General features: G+C 50.2%; 2 protein-coding genes across 3 annotated transcripts in view; one reads left to right on the forward strand and one right to left on the reverse strand.

The window, feature by feature from the left end:
• The first annotated feature begins 1,932 nt into the window (after positions 1 to 1,932).
• Positions 1,933 to 2,703, forward strand: CEBPD (CCAAT enhancer binding protein delta). Its single transcript, XM_068983771.1, has one exon. It carries the CDS (start codon positions 1,933 to 1,935, stop codon positions 2,701 to 2,703), a length of 771 nt encoding a protein of 256 aa, XP_068839872.1.
• Positions 2,704 to 4,000: 1,297 nt separating this feature from the next.
• The window catches only part of SPIDR (scaffold protein involved in DNA repair), a 139,508-nt gene continuing 125,711 nt past the window's right edge, over positions 4,001 to 17,797 (reverse strand). For both annotated transcript variants that reach the window (XM_068983772.1, XM_068983773.1), the window contains 4 exons: positions 10,083 to 10,176; positions 9,233 to 9,350; positions 8,962 to 9,015; positions 4,001 to 4,351 (listed from right to left, as the gene is read on the reverse strand). In XM_068983772.1, coding sequence (XP_068839873.1) covers positions 4,217 to 4,351; positions 8,962 to 9,015; positions 9,233 to 9,350; positions 10,083 to 10,176 — 401 coding nt within the window. In that variant the 3' untranslated portion in view covers positions 4,001 to 4,216. The remainder of the gene's footprint in view (positions 4,352 to 8,961; positions 9,016 to 9,232; positions 9,351 to 10,082; positions 10,177 to 17,797) is intronic.

Raw genomic sequence — 17,797 nt, forward strand, 5'->3', positions numbered from 1 at the left:
CTGTCCTTGTAACTTCACTACTGTCTGACACAGAACAGGAGAATCATCCCCTGTAGAGGGCACTAAAGTCACACTTTCTGTCCTTTTGACACTGGCATGTCTCAGAAACTTTGTTTCAGACTTTAATTTGGAGAACTCTTCTTGCCTGTATCTTACACCTTATGAAGCACCCCAAAATGATTCCTTGTGAGGACTGACATGTGACCCCTCCAAGTTAGGAACAAGCCAGTCCCACTTTCTAGCCCTGACAGTGCCCCTTAGCTGGAGTGTGTTTCAGGCATGCCCAGTCCCCGGAATTTCTAGAGGACAGATGTATCTGGAAAGTCCACCTGAAGCACAGCATCTGAAAAACGTCCATAGCAACGTTCTACCGGACTGGGGGCGGGGGGTGGGCGGAGAGAGTAGAGGAGATAACTTTATTCAGTTAAAAAACAGGGGAAATAAGGGGGAATCCAAGGCTCCAACATTTTCAAGAAAACAATTTCTTATGTGACCGCCTCCTTTGGACAGTCCTACTCAGAAAACCACACAAAATCACTCAGAAAACTCAAGATTCCTAACAATGAGAAATCATGAACAACTTTGTATTTACCTTGGATAAATTAATACGAAAAGACAGTAGGCGGAGACATTTAAGAAATGAGTGTGAACTACTGACACAAAAGCTAAATTTTAAATCGTTTTACTGTATTTCGATTGCCTTTAAATGTCATAACAAATTCCTACTTTGTTGGTCTATGATCTTTCCTTTCTCATTTTTGGAAAAGGGAGGAAAATTCTTATCGAAAAGTTATCATTAATTACTACTTAATCTAAAAACTATGGGCGTAGCATCTCTCAAGCTCAATCCCAATTTGACATCCGAATCTACTAATCATGTCACCGAATTATTTTCAGGAGAATACGGTTTTCCGTGCAAGTATTTATTTTGCATTCCCTGACTAGGGAGGGCTTTAGTAAAGCGTGTTTTTTTTGACTTCCAAAATAAATGTCTTTTCTGAGGGTGTGCATGAACCACACATTAGAAGTTACTTTTGGAATACTGTGGAGGGTTGTGGGGCTTGTGGACTGCCTGGTGTTGGGAAGCAGCAAAACGAAAAAGGATGTGGACGGAGGCCCAGTCTGAAAACGGACTGTGATGTGAAAAATAGAACTAACCCGAAATGCCTGACCTGAATTGTAGCAAATGTTTACCAACAAAGCCAACTGACAGTTTGCTCAAGTTTTATAAGGTGAAGAGCTAGCAAGTTAATACCTTGTCAGAGCTACTAGTCTAAATATCATCTTTCTCCTAAAGGGGAACTACCCCACTGCTTTGGATCCAAAGGAGCTTCTTTTTGGAACACTGAATAGAAGGAAAAAAAAAAGAAAAAGTAAAGACAGGTCCGAAGTTAAGACACCACCGCAAAATGGCACTGCTCTGTGGACCTGGAAGCAGGGTCCGGGGCGCGGGGCTCACGGGAGCTGAGCTCAGAGTTCTCGGGCGCTCTTGGGGGTTCAGGGGCGCGCGGGGTTCGAGGCTCTCCTTGGCACTAGGCGCGCTCCCCAGACATGGCCGAGCCTCGAGGGGGCAGCGTCCCGACCTCCCCATCCCCGCGATCGGGAAGCACCGCGGCCCGAACTCCCTGAAGCTGCGGGGCAGCGCCCTGGTGCCCTAGTTCGCGAGCCGGTCCGGTGCCCCGTTCTGGTTCCGCCCCAGCTCCGCGGGCGCGGAGGCGCCGACCCATCAGCAGGAAGAAGGAGGCGCGGCCAAGGGAGGGTCGTTCCCGGCAGCGCCGCGCGGGCCGGGCCGGCGGGCAGGAAGCGCGGGGGAGGCGCGCGGGCGGGGGTCCCGCGGTTCGCGGCCGGGGCGGGGCGTGCGCGTCAGCCGGGCTAGAAAAGGCAGCGCCCGGCCCGCCCGGGGACCGCGCTCGCCGCCGGCCCGACGCCGCCATGAGCGCTGCGCTCTTCAGCCTGGACGGCCCAGCGCGCGGCGCGCCCTGGACGGCGGAGCCCGCTGCCTTCTACGAGCCCGGCCGCGCGGGGAAGCCGGGTCGCGGAGCCGAGCCGGCCGCGCCCGCCATGTACGACGACGAGAGCGCCATCGACTTCAGCGCCTACATCGACTCCATGGCCGCCGTGCCCACCCTGGAGCTGTGCCACGACGAGCTCTTCGCCGACCTCTTTAACAGCAACCACAAAGCGGGCGCCCTGGAGCTACTGCCCGGGGGACCCGCGCGCCTCGGGGGCCCTGGCCCGGCGCCGCGACCCCTCAAGCGCGAGCCCGACTGGGGTGACGGCGACGCGCCCGGCTCCCTGCTGCCCGCGCAGGTGGCCGCGTGCGCGCAGACGGTGGTGAGCCTCGCGGCCGCTGCGCAACCCACACCGCCCGCGTCGCCAGAGCCGCCGCGCCGGAGCCCCGCGCCCCCAGCGCCCGGGCCCGCGCGAGACAAGGCGGCGGGCAAGCGGGGCCCGGACCGCGGCAGCCCCGAGTACCGGCAGCGACGCGAGCGCAACAACATCGCTGTGCGCAAGAGCCGCGACAAGGCCAAGCGGCGCAACCAGGAGATGCAGCAGAAGCTGGTGGAGCTTTCGGCCGAGAACGAGAAGCTGCAGCAGCGCGTGGAGCAGCTCACGCGGGACCTGGCCGGACTGCGGCGCTTCTTCAAGCAGCTGCCCGGCGCGCCCTTCCTGCCCGGCGCGGGGGCGGCGGACGCGCGGTGACGCGGGGGCCGCGCGGGCTGCGGCCGCATTGCCTGGAGCCGCCGGGCCGGACTCCCGCGCTTGGCCGGGACTCGGACAGCTGCCGCGTGGACCCTAAGTTAATGTGACGGCAGCTTCTCTACATCCTACGCCTAGGATGCAGCTAAGGTACATTCGTAAAAGAGACTTTTCCGACAAGCCTTTGTACTGTAGATACGAGGGAAAGACTGAGCATGCTCATTTTTTATACTGATTTTTACAGTATTTGTAAGAATAAAGACGCGTTAGACCCAATTTGATTCCTGCGCTCGCGGCCCTCCGAACCCGCAGGGGAGGGCGCGTCTGGCTGACTTGCACCCCGGGGCCGGTCATCCCGGGTTGCTTTGCTTCTCAAACAGGCCGAACTCCACCTGCGGGCGTGCTGGTTATCTTGCCGAGATCCGTTCGGGTGGAAGGTGCCCGCGCCCCGGGAACATGTTGGAAACCCTTTGGAGTGCATCCCACCTCGAGTGGGGGTCTAGGGGCAAGGAGAAGGGGGCTCGGTTACCCGAAAACCAGCCCGACTCATCTTGGCTTTCATGGGATTTGCTTTCACTTTCCTCACTTCTGTAGTCAGCTTCAAGTAGATTTTCCAAGTGCGTGAAGTACAAGTCATGTAGGAGATGGAAAGGACAGTCACAAAGCTACTTAAAACTGGCTACCTTGCCAGTACTTGTAACGTTTCAAAGATTAACCTGGACGAATAAATAAAGTCGTTGCCTTTCCCCCATGAGAGTGGGTACTGGGCAGCCTTTCTTTGTCTTGGCTGCTACCTCTATATTATGTAATTTATTAACTGTGGCCTGTCATGATTATATTGTCATAAGGGAGGAAACAAAATCTTTAGTGTCCAGAGATAATTAATCCGGGGTTTTACTTTTAACTCAGATACTCTGCCAACAAGGTGAACGATGACCCAGCTCTCCTGTGGCGGGGTGGCCTTGTCTCTGCACCCAGTGCTAACCAGACCTGTTGTTCTCACGTTATCTATACTTTACCCATAACAGTTTGACCTCTGACACAGTGCCCCCAGAACATTTTCCAAAAAATAACGAACTGCAAAGCACTTAGGTTGGACACTGACTGTGCAGGGCAGTAATAGACGAGAGGACAAAGGTTTGCCCTTTGCCGGGTATTCTTTGGGGAAATGTTAAAAGAAATGGGGAGAAAAACCTGTTGAATCCTGGTAAAATTTGAATGAAACACTTTAAAATTACAGTAGGACAAAATAATTTTTTCTACTGTATTATCTAAAATAAATATGAAGGCCTGAAGCTTATTTAAGCTTTAACATGCAGAAAGGTAATAAGAAATATATAATCATAGAAAAAAGTATTTTGATTTATAGTTTACAAAGCCATTTTACTAACATGAAGTTCCATTTCAAGATCATAAAGTACATTCACTCTGCCCAGGGTTAAGAAATTACCCAAACCACCACCACCTCTCAGCCACTTGGTAAAGTTCGCAGATCCTGTGGCCGTTGCCAGTATTCTCAAGAGGCTCTCCCCTCGCTCAGGAGCTCAACCTCCTCCAATCCCATGCTGCTGGTCGGGTGGGTGGTGATGCACCGGACAAAACAGGTTAACGGCCCCACCTCCTTTCCGAGGACACTCCTCACATCGTAACTCTGCAGGGAGGAGAGGCAGGCTGGTTAGAGCAGACAGCCCTGGACACCCTGTTCCCCGGGGACTCAGCACACCACAGCCAGAGCAGGAGGCCCTTCCCTGGCCCGTGACCCTCTCGAAGGTGAGAATAGGCTGCGATACAAGCAAAGGAACTGCTTTTTTCTGGTAGCTGAGTTCATTTTTACACAAGAACATCAAGAATGTCTCATGCTGATGTCTGTCAGTGGATACAAGGTGCACACCTCTCAGCTAAGACAGAAGCTGGGCGGGGAAGCACACGTGAAGCCGTGCCCCGGGTCCCAGCGGGAGCTCCATCATGCCTGCCGCTGACTCCCACTTCCATAGTCAACCAGCACTTCTGGTCAAGGACTTGCTCTGCCTGCCTCAACAAGGTCTCATCTCTCCCAGAGCTGCCCTGAGCTGAGCACCTCTCCCCACGTTGTAGAAAGGCCTGCCTTCCATCTCACTGTCTGATGACAATCTCAGGGAACAGGTTAGCCGTGGGCACTCATGTCCACATGGGAATGCAGAGCTCCAGGCAGTGGGGCCCGGGGACCAGGTGGGGCAGTATGTTGTGCCCTCCTGGTCTCCAGGTATCAGACCTCGGGACACTTTCTTTGGGGGAATAGGGCTGAATATAAAGAGAGGCTTATTGGTCTAGAGGAAGACAAGCCCCAGAAGGTCACGTGTTCTTTGGGAAGTTCCTCCGCAGGACCTGAGGCGCAGTGCTGAGGCTCCTCCCAGCCCTGCTCTGTGCCAGACACCTGATGGATGTCTGTGATCACTGAGTTCAGTGCTAACTTGCCCCGTCCAACATTGACATGTCCTGGCAGGAAGACCAAGGCCAGGCGGTCAGACAGCATGGCCAGGGTTGGCGCGTCTGTGTTCCTGATGGGCGCCTCACTGCCCTCAGCCCGTGTCTGGCTTCTTGTGAGCACGGTGTGGTGGGAGGGGGCCATCTTCTGCCCTGCTCAGGACCAGACACATGCCGTGAGGGGATCCAGACCGTGCGGGTGTCTGGCTCAGGGCCCAGCGAGGTCCCAGCCTACAGGAGCATAAGGGCCAGCCAGGGACCGGGGACATCTGTGACCCCAGTCTAGCCTTGTGACTGCTGCCCAGCAAAGCCGTGTCCAGACAGTGGGTCTGTGTGCACAGCGTGGACACAATGAGCCCTGAGATGGCTCCTTCTGCAGCAGTAAATGTCCAGATTGATCTGGGATGTGGACGCTGTGAAGCCAGCTCACTGCAGTCCCCGTCTCCCACCTACAAGACAGGCACAGCACCAAATGCCGTTTCCCCACTGTGGTTCACAGGGAGCTCCGACCTCCCTGGTAGCATGCTTAGGTAAAGCGGGGGAGAGAGCTGAGGTCCAAGCAGGTGAAGAGGGGAAATGAAAGGATGAGACTGGACCATGTGGAGGCCTCCCGCTGGGCTCCTGTGGCCAAGACATCAAGGTCACAGCCCCTCAGTCACAGCCCCTCGGTCACTCCCAGGGCTTCTGTGCTCATGAGGGGCCTCGCACAGGCGCAGTAGCAGGAAGGCGGCAGAGATGCTGGAGAAGGGGGCGGGAGGTTCCCACTCAGGGCTGGGAGGGCAATGGTGATGCTGTATGCCACTGTGTTGTCTATGAGGGCTTCCCCTGTGTGTATCCACAGGGGGCCCAGGTCCCCTGGATACAAGCACTGAACTCTGACTTGGAAAGAAAAGTCTGAAAAATACCCTCTTATTAAAATGCCAGGTTTGGCAGCTATAGTTTTCAATAATAACTATCATTTATAAATGCAGATTTATTTATATCTATATTTGGGGGAAATTAACATGAAGAAGTTAAAAACAATCACACTACCAAACTCACACGTGCTAGTCATATGAATACATGTATTTGTGTATGTGAGTATAAAACGTGCCTCTGTTTTTAAAAGGTATGGTGTATTTTCTTTGACTCTTGCTTCTGTGATGTCACTCAGGTAGAGTGGTAGGTGTGACCACTGCCTTTACATATGAAGCTGGACCTTGTTAAGTGGAAGCCTGAGACCCAACACTCCTGGGTCCTGACCAGAAGTGGCACAGTTTGTTCTGGGAATGCAGTCATGGTTCTCATGGAGAGTCATCTGATTCTTTGCAATTTGTGAATATACATCCGCACCCTAAACTGACAGAGTCCAGGCGATCTTCGTGGCCAATGCCCCCACACAGGTCTCACCCACACCCGTGTCTACTTCCTTCCAGGTAGACATAAAGCCTGAGAATCCACTGAGTGCAGAGTTGGGGTTGGGGGTGACAAGCCTGGCACCTCCCCAGTCCTACTGGCCTCACCTCTGCCAGCAGAGCAGCACAAAGGGGACACGGAGGTGCTCGCCACTGGGCCTCTTGGCCAGGGCACTGCTGCACACACCCCACACACGTGGATCACATACACACAAGCACACACAAGCCTCCTGAGCTCTCTAGGATGCAAGCAATCGAGAAGTCGAATGTGTGGGAGGTACAGCCTGCCTCCATAAAAAGGGAATAAGTGAATGAGTGGATTCCTACCAGGCCCTTCAGACTACAGGCCCCTGAAGAGAGCAGGAGCCCAGGGCCCAGGAAAGGCACCCGGGTTACTGCAGGGCCCATGGGTGCTCTGGGTGCCATCCCCAACACTCGGCCATGGGCCTCGATTCGTTCTGCTGTGTTCTTGAGAACTCCCCCAGCATCCTCCACGGTAACAAGTTCCAAATGGCTCTGACACAGACAGAGCTCTCCTCTCTGAGGGTGCAAGGTGAGGTGGACCTGCCATATTTAGTGTCTGTTTAAAGCCCCCTACCTTGGAACTCTCCAATCCATGAGCCTTACCCAAGGACCAACAGTCACTGAACCACGGGCTCACCACCTGTGAAACACAGGACTTCCATCTGAAGAGAACACACGCAGGGTCCCTGTCGTCCCCACCCAGGCTGGCTACCCTCTAGGTGTCACTTGAGAAGACTGCGATGACCTTCCCTCTGCGGGTCTCTCTGCATCCAACAGGAGCCCTGTCCCTGTGGCCTCTCCAGTCAGCATGGCCTCTGCCCATCTTGAGGACAGCAGGTAACTGCTGATTCCCATCGCACTTGCACACGGTCAGGGACACCTGTCCACAAGCCCTCCTCGAGACATGGGTCCCCACCACTTGCACACGGTCAGGGACACCTGTCCACAAGCCCTCCTCGAGACATGGGTCCCCACCACTTGCACACGGTCAGGGACACCTGTCCACAAGCCCTCCTCGAGACATCGGTCCCCACCACTTGCACACGGTCAGGGACACCTGTCCATAAGCCTCCTCGAGACATCAGTCCCCACCACACAGCAGCCCCTTGGATGAAGATTTGTTGGGGGGAGGGGGCGGGGGGGTCACCAAGTTGCTCTAAAGAGGTGCATGAGGCCAGGGATTCGAGCTGGAACCGCAGCCAGACCAGGGCTCCTTACAGATTCTGTGCACGGACATTCCGATTTACTCAAAACTCTGACATCTGGTGTAAAGTGAAGAGTGTAATAAGGGCCACTTCTCCCCTACCCCTAAGCCCAGGAGGGGCTGGCAAGCAGCTAGGAGGGCTGCATGGAGCCTCCAAATTCAGGCTGGATGCAGAGTGGGCCTGTGGCTGTGGGAACCCGTAGCTCTGCCGATGTGAGCGTCCTCTTTGCCAGCAACTGCAAGAGCTGTTCATGTCTGCCACCTGAGTTTTGAACCCTGAAGGCAGACATGCAAGCCCCTCACAGCTTCTGCACAGCTCTGACATGGACAGAGCTCTCTGCTCCATAAGGGTGTGAGGCAAGGCAGGTGTGTGAAATTAGGTGGGTGTGTAACGGAATGCAAGTGTGTAAGGTAAAGTGGGTGTGTAAGGTGAGATAGGTGTGTAAGGTAATACCAGTGTGTAAGGTGAGCTGGATGTGTAAAGTGAGATGGGTATGCAAGGTGAGATGGGTGTGCAAGGTAAGGTAGGCATGTAGGTGAGATGGGTGTGTAAGGTGAGGTGGGTGTGTAAGGTGAGGTAGGTGTGTAAGGTAAGGTGGGTGTGTAAAGGAATGCAGGTGTGTAAGGTGAGGTGGATGTGTAAGGGAATGCCAGTCTAAGTTGAGGTGGGTGTGTAAGGTAACAGATGTGTGAGGTAAGTGGGTGTGTAAGGTAAGGTGGGTGTGTAAGGTGAGATGGATGTGTAAGGTAATGCCAGTGTGTAAAGTGAGGTGTGTATGCTCAGGTGGCAGTCTCTTTCAGGAGCATGCCTCACACCTCTTCATAAAGCCACCACCATTAAGTCAGGGCAGCTCTGAGAGGTTTCCATGCACTCAGCCTCTAGAATACCCAGCAATTTAAAAACTGTATGTCTCAGATAGCTGTTCTACTAGGTCTAACTTGAAACCTTGAGACCATCCTTTCACAGTGGAAGCCAGGGCACAGAGCCCCAGGCTCTGCTCCCCATCTCCTGCAGGACTGATGAGAAGAACCTCAGTTCCGAAAGGGAAAGGCGTGAGTCAGAGGAGGAAGCAGGGACCGAGCTGAGCCTCCAGAGTCTGACCTCTGTTGGTGCCCAGCACACGAGGAACAGGGAGAGGGGAGAAGCACACACCCAGGGGCTGGGCCTCCACTTACCCCATCCTCACAGGCAGCGAACCTCAGGAGCGAAGAGATGCTGTCTTGTAGCAGCTGCAAGAACCACCAAGGGGGCTGGGTCAGCACCCCATCCCACTCACCGGAAATACCCCTCCCGGGGACTGATGTGTGGCTCAAGGCCACCAGCTCCATCGCAGAGACTTGAGCCTTCCCTCCCCAGGAAGAGACCAGGAGAGGCAGCCCCCGCCTGGCTGCAGGTGAAGGGGCCCTGGAGGTGGACACGGAGGCACCAGCCCCTGGCAGCTCCTACCTTGACCCTGATTGTGCACCGGGGTCGCGAGGCGGAGTCCAGGAAGACCTGCAGGTGCCTCCTGAGGATGGGTGAGGTGACCACGTGGGAGCAGTCCCCACAGGAGAAGGTGCCCCTGCTGTTGGAGACAAGAGGGCAGAGAGTGGGAGCCTGGTGGGGACAGACATTCCCTGCACCCTGGTGTCTGGGTGTCACATTCAGAAACCCAGGTCTTGATACAGGCCCGAAGCAGCTTGGGCGCAGAGATCTGGCCACTTGTAGGGTGGCCGGAGGAGGGAGAGACCTGGCAGGGAGCTCACCTGGCTGAGCACCCGGTCAACAAGGGGCGGGGCCAGGGTGACCTGCTCTGGTCACCTTCGTTCCTGCTCCTTCCTGCCTCCCAGGAACCTAGCTCCACGCTCCTGCTGTCTCCAAGCCCTGCCCCGCGCTGTCTGGTCTGGGCCTGAGGCCACCACCCAGGAGGTTCCAGCAGCAGGAAAGTGAGGGCGCCCTGGGTGCCTCTAACGGCCAGTGGGGCCATAGGACTGGCTCGGAGGATGGGCCCAGGGTGTGTGGGGGGCAGGGGGCAGTAACGCTGGGCAGGAAGGGATGTCAGCTTGTGAAGGGTCGCCCGTGCGGTCACCAGCATGCCACACGTTTGTGTTTGCCCTGAGTTCTTTCTCTCCCATCTGACAACGGAGGAGCTGAGGAAGCCCGCTCTTTTCTCTTCTAGGACCAGAGGAGCCTCAGGGAGCAGCAGGAGCCCAGCGGTGACCTGGGGAGAAAATGTGCCCAGCCTCCTACGGCAGCTTGGCCACCCCATGTGCCCCCTTGGCCCCAGGCCGCAGGGTTCCTGGTGGCTGCCCCCTACCTGTCTGCCAGGCTCCGTTCCAGTCTCTCGCTGCCACACAGATCACACACAGGCCACGAGCAGGCGGTGCTCTCGTCCACAGCGACCACAGTGCCTGGGATCAGGGAAGCAGAGCTGGGCTCAGAGGCAGCTCTGTCCCCCAGCCTCTCTGTGCCCCTCTGGTCACAGATGGTAACGGGAGGTGCCCAGGTTTGTTTCCTCAATTTTGAGTTTATGTAAATACTCCTAAACTTATAATTATTACTTCCCTGGTGGCTCACACAGTAAAGCATCTGCCTACAATGTGGGAGACCCAGGTTCGATCCCTGGGTTGGGAAGATCTCCTGGAGAAGGAAATGGCAACCCACTCCAGTATTCTTGCCTGGAAAATCCCATGGACAGAGGAACCTGGTAGGCTATAGTCCATGGGGTTGCAAAGAGTTGGACACGACTGAACAACTTCACTTTCACTTTCAAACTTATTATAATTCCCATTTATTGCACCAAAATACAGCAAAGGACAAGTTTTAAAGCGTAAGCCTATTACCAGCTACCCGAGTATTTTCATCTTTGCCTTCTCCCAGCATGCGTGTTATGAGTACGTGACAAGCACGCATGCCTGCGCCATCACGTCCTGCCCTGAGGCCCTGCATGGCTGAAGATTTACGTCAGGGTTCCCCTGACCACTCTCCAGACTGGACACTAGGCATCCAAACTGCTCTAGGACAAGGCAGCAGGCATCTGTCTACTTGGGCTCATGGAGTGGAGTCACTGTACCCAAAAGTGTGAGCCCAGAGATGGCAAAAACCCTCAGAGGTGCATCCCACAGAACCTCTGGCTCACACTGTTCACCCTGGCCCACTGCCTGGATGTTTACAGGAAGTATCTGCCTCCTGGATGGTGGAATAGAATCCCACAGCTAGGTTTCCACTTTCTTGATAAGGAAAGATTCTTACGGGTTTGTTAGGATCTCCTCTTATGTGGTTTCTCTATTTCTCTTTACTCCAACATTTGTGATTTATTTATTCAACAAACAAATATGTATACAATGTTTTTTAGTGTGAGATAAACAGGTAGCACTGTGAACATAAGAATAAATGCCACAATCTACAAATGGACTCCACAGTCTGACTGGGAAAGCAGATAAACAAATGAGTAAAAATATCATGAAATATGGGAGACAATATCCACAAAAGACACTCTGATAAAGGATTGCTATACAAAATATACAAATAACTGTTAAGACTCAATAATAAGAACTAGAATAACCTGATTAAAAAATGGGCCAAAAACTTTAACAGACACTTCGCCAGAGAAGATACACAGATGACAAAGAAGCACATGAAAAGATGTCCAGTGTCACGTCATGAGGGAAATGCAAACGAACACAGCAATGAGACACCCTGCACACCTATGAACACAGAAGTGAGACACCCCTGCACACCTACGAACAGCAGTGAGACACCCCTGCACACCTATGAACACAACGAGTCACCGCTGCACACCTATGAACACAGCAATGAGACACCCTGCACACCTATGAACACAGAAGTGAGACACCCCTGCACACCTACGAACAGCAGTGAGACACCCCTGCACACCTATGAACACAACGAGTCACCGCTGCACACCTATGAACACAGAAGTGAGACACCGCTGCACACCTATGAACACAGCAGTGAGACACCCCTGCACACCTATGAACACAGTAGTGAGACACCCTGCACACCTGCGAACACAGAAGTGAGACACCCCTGCACACCAATGAACACAGCAGTGAGACACCGCTGCACAACTATGAACACAGTAGTGAGATACCCTGCACACCTATGAACACAGAAGTGAGACACCCCTGCACACCTATGAACACAGAAGTGAGACACCCCTGCACACCTATGAACACAGAGGTGAGACACCGCTGCACACCTATGAACACAGCAGTGAGACACCCCTGCACACCTATGAACACAGAAGTGAGACACCGCTGCACACCTATGAACACAGTAATGAGACACCCCTGCACACCTATGAACAAAGCAGTGAGACACCCCTGCACACCTATGAACACAGCAGTGAGACACCCCTGCACACCTATGAACACAGCAGTGAGACACCCCTGCACACCTATGAACACAACAATGAGTCACCCCTGCACACCTATGAACACAGTAATGAGACACCCCTGCACACCTATGAACACAGCAGTGAGACACCCCTGCACACCTATGAACACAGCAGTGAGACACCCCTGCACACCTATGAACACAGCAATGAGACGCCCCTGCACACCTATGAACACAGCAATGAGACACCCCTGCACACCTATGAACACAGCAATGAGACACTGCTGCATACCTACAGAGACGGCTAAGTTCTGAGCATTGACGCACCAAATGGTTCTGAGGATGTGGAGCAACAGGAGCTTGCAGTCACTGCTGGTGGTAATAAAACATGGACGGCTACTGTGGACGGTTTGGCAATTTCTTAGGCAATTAAACACTATCCTATGGTACAATGAACCAATCACACTCCTTGGTATTTTCACAAAGGAGTTGAAAACACAGGTCCACATAAACACTGGCATGTGGCTATTTACTCTTAATTACCAAAACATGGAAGCAACCAAGAAGTCCTTCAGTAGGTGAATGGATACATAAAGTGTGGCTTACCTAGAAAGTGCAACAGTGTTCAGTAACTTTTAATAAATGAGCTCTCCTGTCATGAAAAGACATGAAGGAACTTTAAATGCATATTACTAACTGAAAGAAGCCAATCTCAAAAGGCTACAGACTGTATGATTCCAACTATAGGACATTGTAGCAAAAACAAAACTATACAGATTGTGAAAAGATCAGTGGTTGCCAGGTATTAAGGGGGAGAGAGGGCTGAAGAGGTGGAGCACAGATGTTTTAGGTCAGGAAAACCACTCGGTACAACACTGTAATGATGGCTGCATGTCATAAGTTTGTCTAAATCCACGCAATGTAGTCACCAAGAGTGACCCCGGCTATAGCTATGACTCTGGGTGATGACAATGTGTCAGTACAGGTTCATCAGTTACAACAAATGCACCATCTGGTGGGAATGCTGACGGTGGGGGAGGTTGTGCATGTGTGGGGGTGGAAAGAATGTACAAAATCTCTGAACCTTCTGCTCAATTTTGCTAAAACTGCTCTAAAAACTAGTGTCTTGAAAAAAAAAAAAAAGTAGAATATAAAATACATGCTAAATTGAGAAATGGAAAAGACCCCTGAGAGGGGCATAAGAGAGGCCCTCTAGGCTGGCCTAAGTGTCAGGGGAGGCTTCCTGAAAGAATGGAGCTGAGGTGGGGCTGCTGGTAGGGAGGGGCACAGGTCCACCCTTTGCCCTGAGGTGGGACTGGAGGCCAGAGAGGCAGAGAAAAAGGCAGGTGAGACAGCAGGCCAGCACCTTCCAAGTCTCCTTGGGATTCTAGACTTGATCTTGGAAGGGATGAGAAGCCAGGAAGGAGTTTTAAACAGGAGACTGAGTTGGTCTGATTTTCTCAGAATGTGAAGCACTGTACATATCATCAAGATACACTGCGAATCTCAGACCATCCTTGTTGAAGAGTGGTGAAATGAGACATCTGAGAAAAAGTAAGATGTGGACTAAGTTTCCAGAGAGACAGGAGAGTCATCCTTCCCACTCTCGGAGCAAAGAATTTAATTTTCCACGAGAACAAACATTAGGAGAAAATTTATCTGCAGAGGATAAAATAATGAGAACTAAGTAGGCTTGGTTTATTAAAACGCATTCCTGCAATGCATCCTTGAATGACTTTTTGAAAATGAAAATAATACATCCTGATTTAAAAAAGACTGCCTAGCTAATTTCATTGTTCTTACAAATCTAATCAAGATTGAGTCAAAGTTAAGCCAGTAAAAGGCTGAAAGTTAAGCCAGTAAAAGCTCAAAGCACAGCCGGAAGGCGCGACTTCACAGAGGGCAGAATCCAAGCTGAAGGGAGGGCTTCCAGCACAGAGACTCAATCACACAGTTATGGTGTCTGCTAAATGAATTAAGAAAAAGAAGACTGCTACAAACCACAGTTCCTTTTATCTTAGGGTACCCGTGAGTGCTAACAATATTTACAATTACATGGGATTAAGCAATTTCCTTCCAATTACAGAACACAACTCGAGCTGAGGAAATATATTTTGTCTGGGGTCTTCATACCACTGGCAATCCCCTTGTGGCAAGCAGGCGATGGCTGGATCTGGGTTCGATCCCTGGCTCCCAGTGTGCATAAAAGTTATGTCCACACTATACTATGGCTTATTAAATGTGCAACAAATGCATACTGTCTAAAAAACCTTAATTAAAGAATACTTAATTGCTAAATTACACTAACCGTCATCTGAGCCTTCAGCAAGTTGAAATCTTTTTGTAATAGTAGCATCAAAGATCACTGATCACAGATCACCATGACAAATATAACCATAATGAAAAAAATTGAAATACTGCATGAATTACCAAAATGTGACACCAAAACACGAAGTGAGCTACTGAAAAAACAGCAGGGATAGACTTGCTTGATACACGGCTGCCACAAACCTTCAATTTGTAAAAACCATAGTATCTACCAAGCACTATAAAATGAAGTAAGCCTGTATTAAAGAAATTGAATCAATAATTCATAACTTTCCAAAACAAAGCACCAGGCCCAGAGGAGTTCACTGATCAATTCGAGCAAACATTTAAGAAAGAAATTATACCAATCCTGTCCAGTTCCCTCCAGAAGACAGTAGCAGAGGGAGTACTTCTCAACTCATCCCCTAACAACAACATGCACCTAATTCCAAACCCAGAGAAAGACACTACCTGAAAGGACAACTACAGACCAGGATCTCTCATGAACAGAGCTGATATTAGCCATCTAATCCAACTACATTAAAAAAAAGGATTATACCATGACCAAACGGGACTTATTCTGGTTAATAAGCCGATTCAATATTTTAAAATATCAACTACTGTAATTTATCACAGGGCTTCCCTGGAGGCTCAGCACTAAAGAATATACACCAGTGCAGGAGACACGGGTTCAATCCTTGGGTCGGGAAGATCCCCTGAAGAAGGAAATGGAAACCCACTCCAGTATTCTTACAAGGAAATTCCATGGACGGAGGAGCCTGGTGGGATACAGTCCATGGGGTCATAAAGAATCAGACATGACTTACTGACTAAATAACAACAACAGTCTATCATATCAACAGAATAAAGAAGAAAAATCATATGATCATATCAATAGATGTAGAAAAGCCACTTGACAAAATCCAATACCCAGTGATGATAAAAACTCTCATTAATCTAGGAATAGAGGAAGTTTCCTCACCTTGGTAAAGAACATTTATTAAAAGCCTACAGTTGGAATAAACCAATAAAGAAGTTCTGTGATTTAGGAAAGGATGACCCTAAAGGATTAATACAGAGGAGGCCTAGATGACAGCTGACAGCAGAGCAACCAGTCAAAGAAGGTTCAGAGGGACAGAAGGCCCTAGGAGAGAAATTGCACAGGAAAAGGATGGCTCCAAAGATCTGTCACCATTTTTGAGGATTTGGAAAATAATTAAGAGTGTAGAGCAGGCAGTGTAAGTAAAACAAAATTCAACACAAAACTCCATGAAAAGAATCATACAAGAAAGGAAATAGAGGATGTACTAGTTTCCTGTTCAGCGAAAAATATTTACATAATCATTATAATAAAAATACCATTTACTGTTTTTCATCTATGAGGATCAACCTGCAGACAAAGGGCAAAGCTTTACAGCTATAGAACGGAACATTATCGATCTTAATAATCAGAACTGACTGGAGGGGAAGTAAGAGACCGGTACATTCTTTCCCTTCAATATATGGAATAAAGAGATATCATCTTTAGCTGAAAAAACAACAAACACTCAAAACCCTGACAGCTGACATCACTGACTAATGGTGGGAAAGGTGGTACTTTCTCCTTGAGATCAGGAACTGGGCAAGGAGGTCTCTCTCATCACTTGGCTTCAATCTGGTGCTGGGAGTCCAGCTAAGATGAGAAGCCCAGAACAAGAAATAAAATGGATAGAGACTGGGAGTGAAGAAAAACTTGTCCTTGTTCACAAGTGACAGTTTCCTATATAGACTATCTCAAAGAATCAATAAGAAAAAATCTAGCACTACAAAATGATTGCAGCTAGGTTGTAGGATACAAAGTTAAAATACAAAAGTCAATTGCTTTCCTATCCACTAACAATGAACAAGTGAAATTTTAAATTAAAAACACACAATACCATTTATATTAGCTAAAACACATGAAATACTTAGGTATAAGTGTAGTAAAATACATACAGATCTATATGAGAAAAACTATAACACTGCTGAAATACATCAACGATCAAAATTATGAGAGAGGTATTCCATGTTCACGTACAGGAAGACTGAACACTGTTAAGATGTACATTTTTTCTAAGGTGCACTACAGATTCAACACGATTTTAATCAAAAGCACAGCAAGTCACTTTGTGGATACCATAAGCCAAGTTTCAAGCTTACACAGGAGGCAGAAAGGCCTAGAGTAGGCAAGACAATACTGGAGGAGAATGGAGCTGGAGGACAGACACACAGTAGAGCCACCGTCATCAAGACAGCATCCTACCCTCAAAAGAAAAAACCAAGGCAACAGACCAGAGAGCCCAGAAACACACCCACATGAACACAGTCAACTGATCTGACATTTCAACAGAGAAAAGACAGTGTTTCCAATAGTGTTACAACAGCTGACAAACACCTGGGGAAAAAATGAATCTAGAAAAAGAGCTGACCTCTTTTACAAAATTTAACTTAAAATGGATTGTATACTTAAGTGTAAAAAGCAAAACCATAAAATTCCTAGAAGAAAACAGGAGAAAAATCTGGGTGACCTTAGTCTGGCAATGAGTTTTTAAATACAACATCAAAACCACAGTTCATGGGGAAAAATAAGTCTATGTCGGACTTCATTAAAATTAAAACTGGTCCACAAAAGACACCGTTAAGAGATGAGATGCCACAGATGGGAAAAGATATTTGCAAAACACCTATCTAGGACAGGACTGCTATCCAAAATACATGAAAAACTCAGAAAACTCAATAAGAAAGTGAACAACCCGAATAAAAATGGACCAAAGCCCTTGGCAGACACCTCACCACAGAAGATATACAGATGTCAAATAAACATAGGAATGATGCTCCATAGAAAATGCTGTCAGAAAAAGGCAAACTGAATCAGCAACCTGACACCAGCACACACCTGTGAGAATGACGGACGATCTACAACCTGAGAATACCCAGTGCTGGGAGGACGGAGCAGGGGGATGTCACCTGTCACAGCTCTGCTCCGGGAGCGCGAGGCAGCCTGTGTCGGCCCAGGGTCACTCCACAGGCACTGCTGGCCAGGGCCCCTCCACCAACACTGCCCCTCTCCAGACAAGTCACAGTGGACACCTGATCTCCCTCATCTTGGGCTGTACCTCCCAACAGTCCCTTTGGTCACCACATCTGGACATGGGATGTTCAGTCTCAGCCTCATGTCCTGCCCTCTGAAGGGTCACTTCCTACAGATGCCTCCCCATCACGCGTGGAGGGAGCACAGCTTATGCTGCTGCTGTTTGTGATTGTGGCCCACATGAAAACTATGTCAGACATCAGGAATACACCCAAAGAACAGGAAGTAGATGTCCACCCAAGGACCTTACATGAAAA

Source organism: Capricornis sumatraensis, chromosome 11 (genome assembly GCF_032405125.1).
Source record: "Capricornis sumatraensis isolate serow.1 chromosome 11, serow.2, whole genome shotgun sequence".
Lineage (NCBI taxonomy): Eukaryota > Metazoa > Chordata > Mammalia > Artiodactyla > Bovidae > Capricornis > Capricornis sumatraensis.

Excerpts from the sequence above, each read along its gene's own strand:
- CEBPD (XM_068983771.1), top strand. The coding sequence starts at position 1,933 with ATGAGCGCTGCGCTCTTCAGCCTGGACGGCCCAGCGCGCGGCGCGCCC.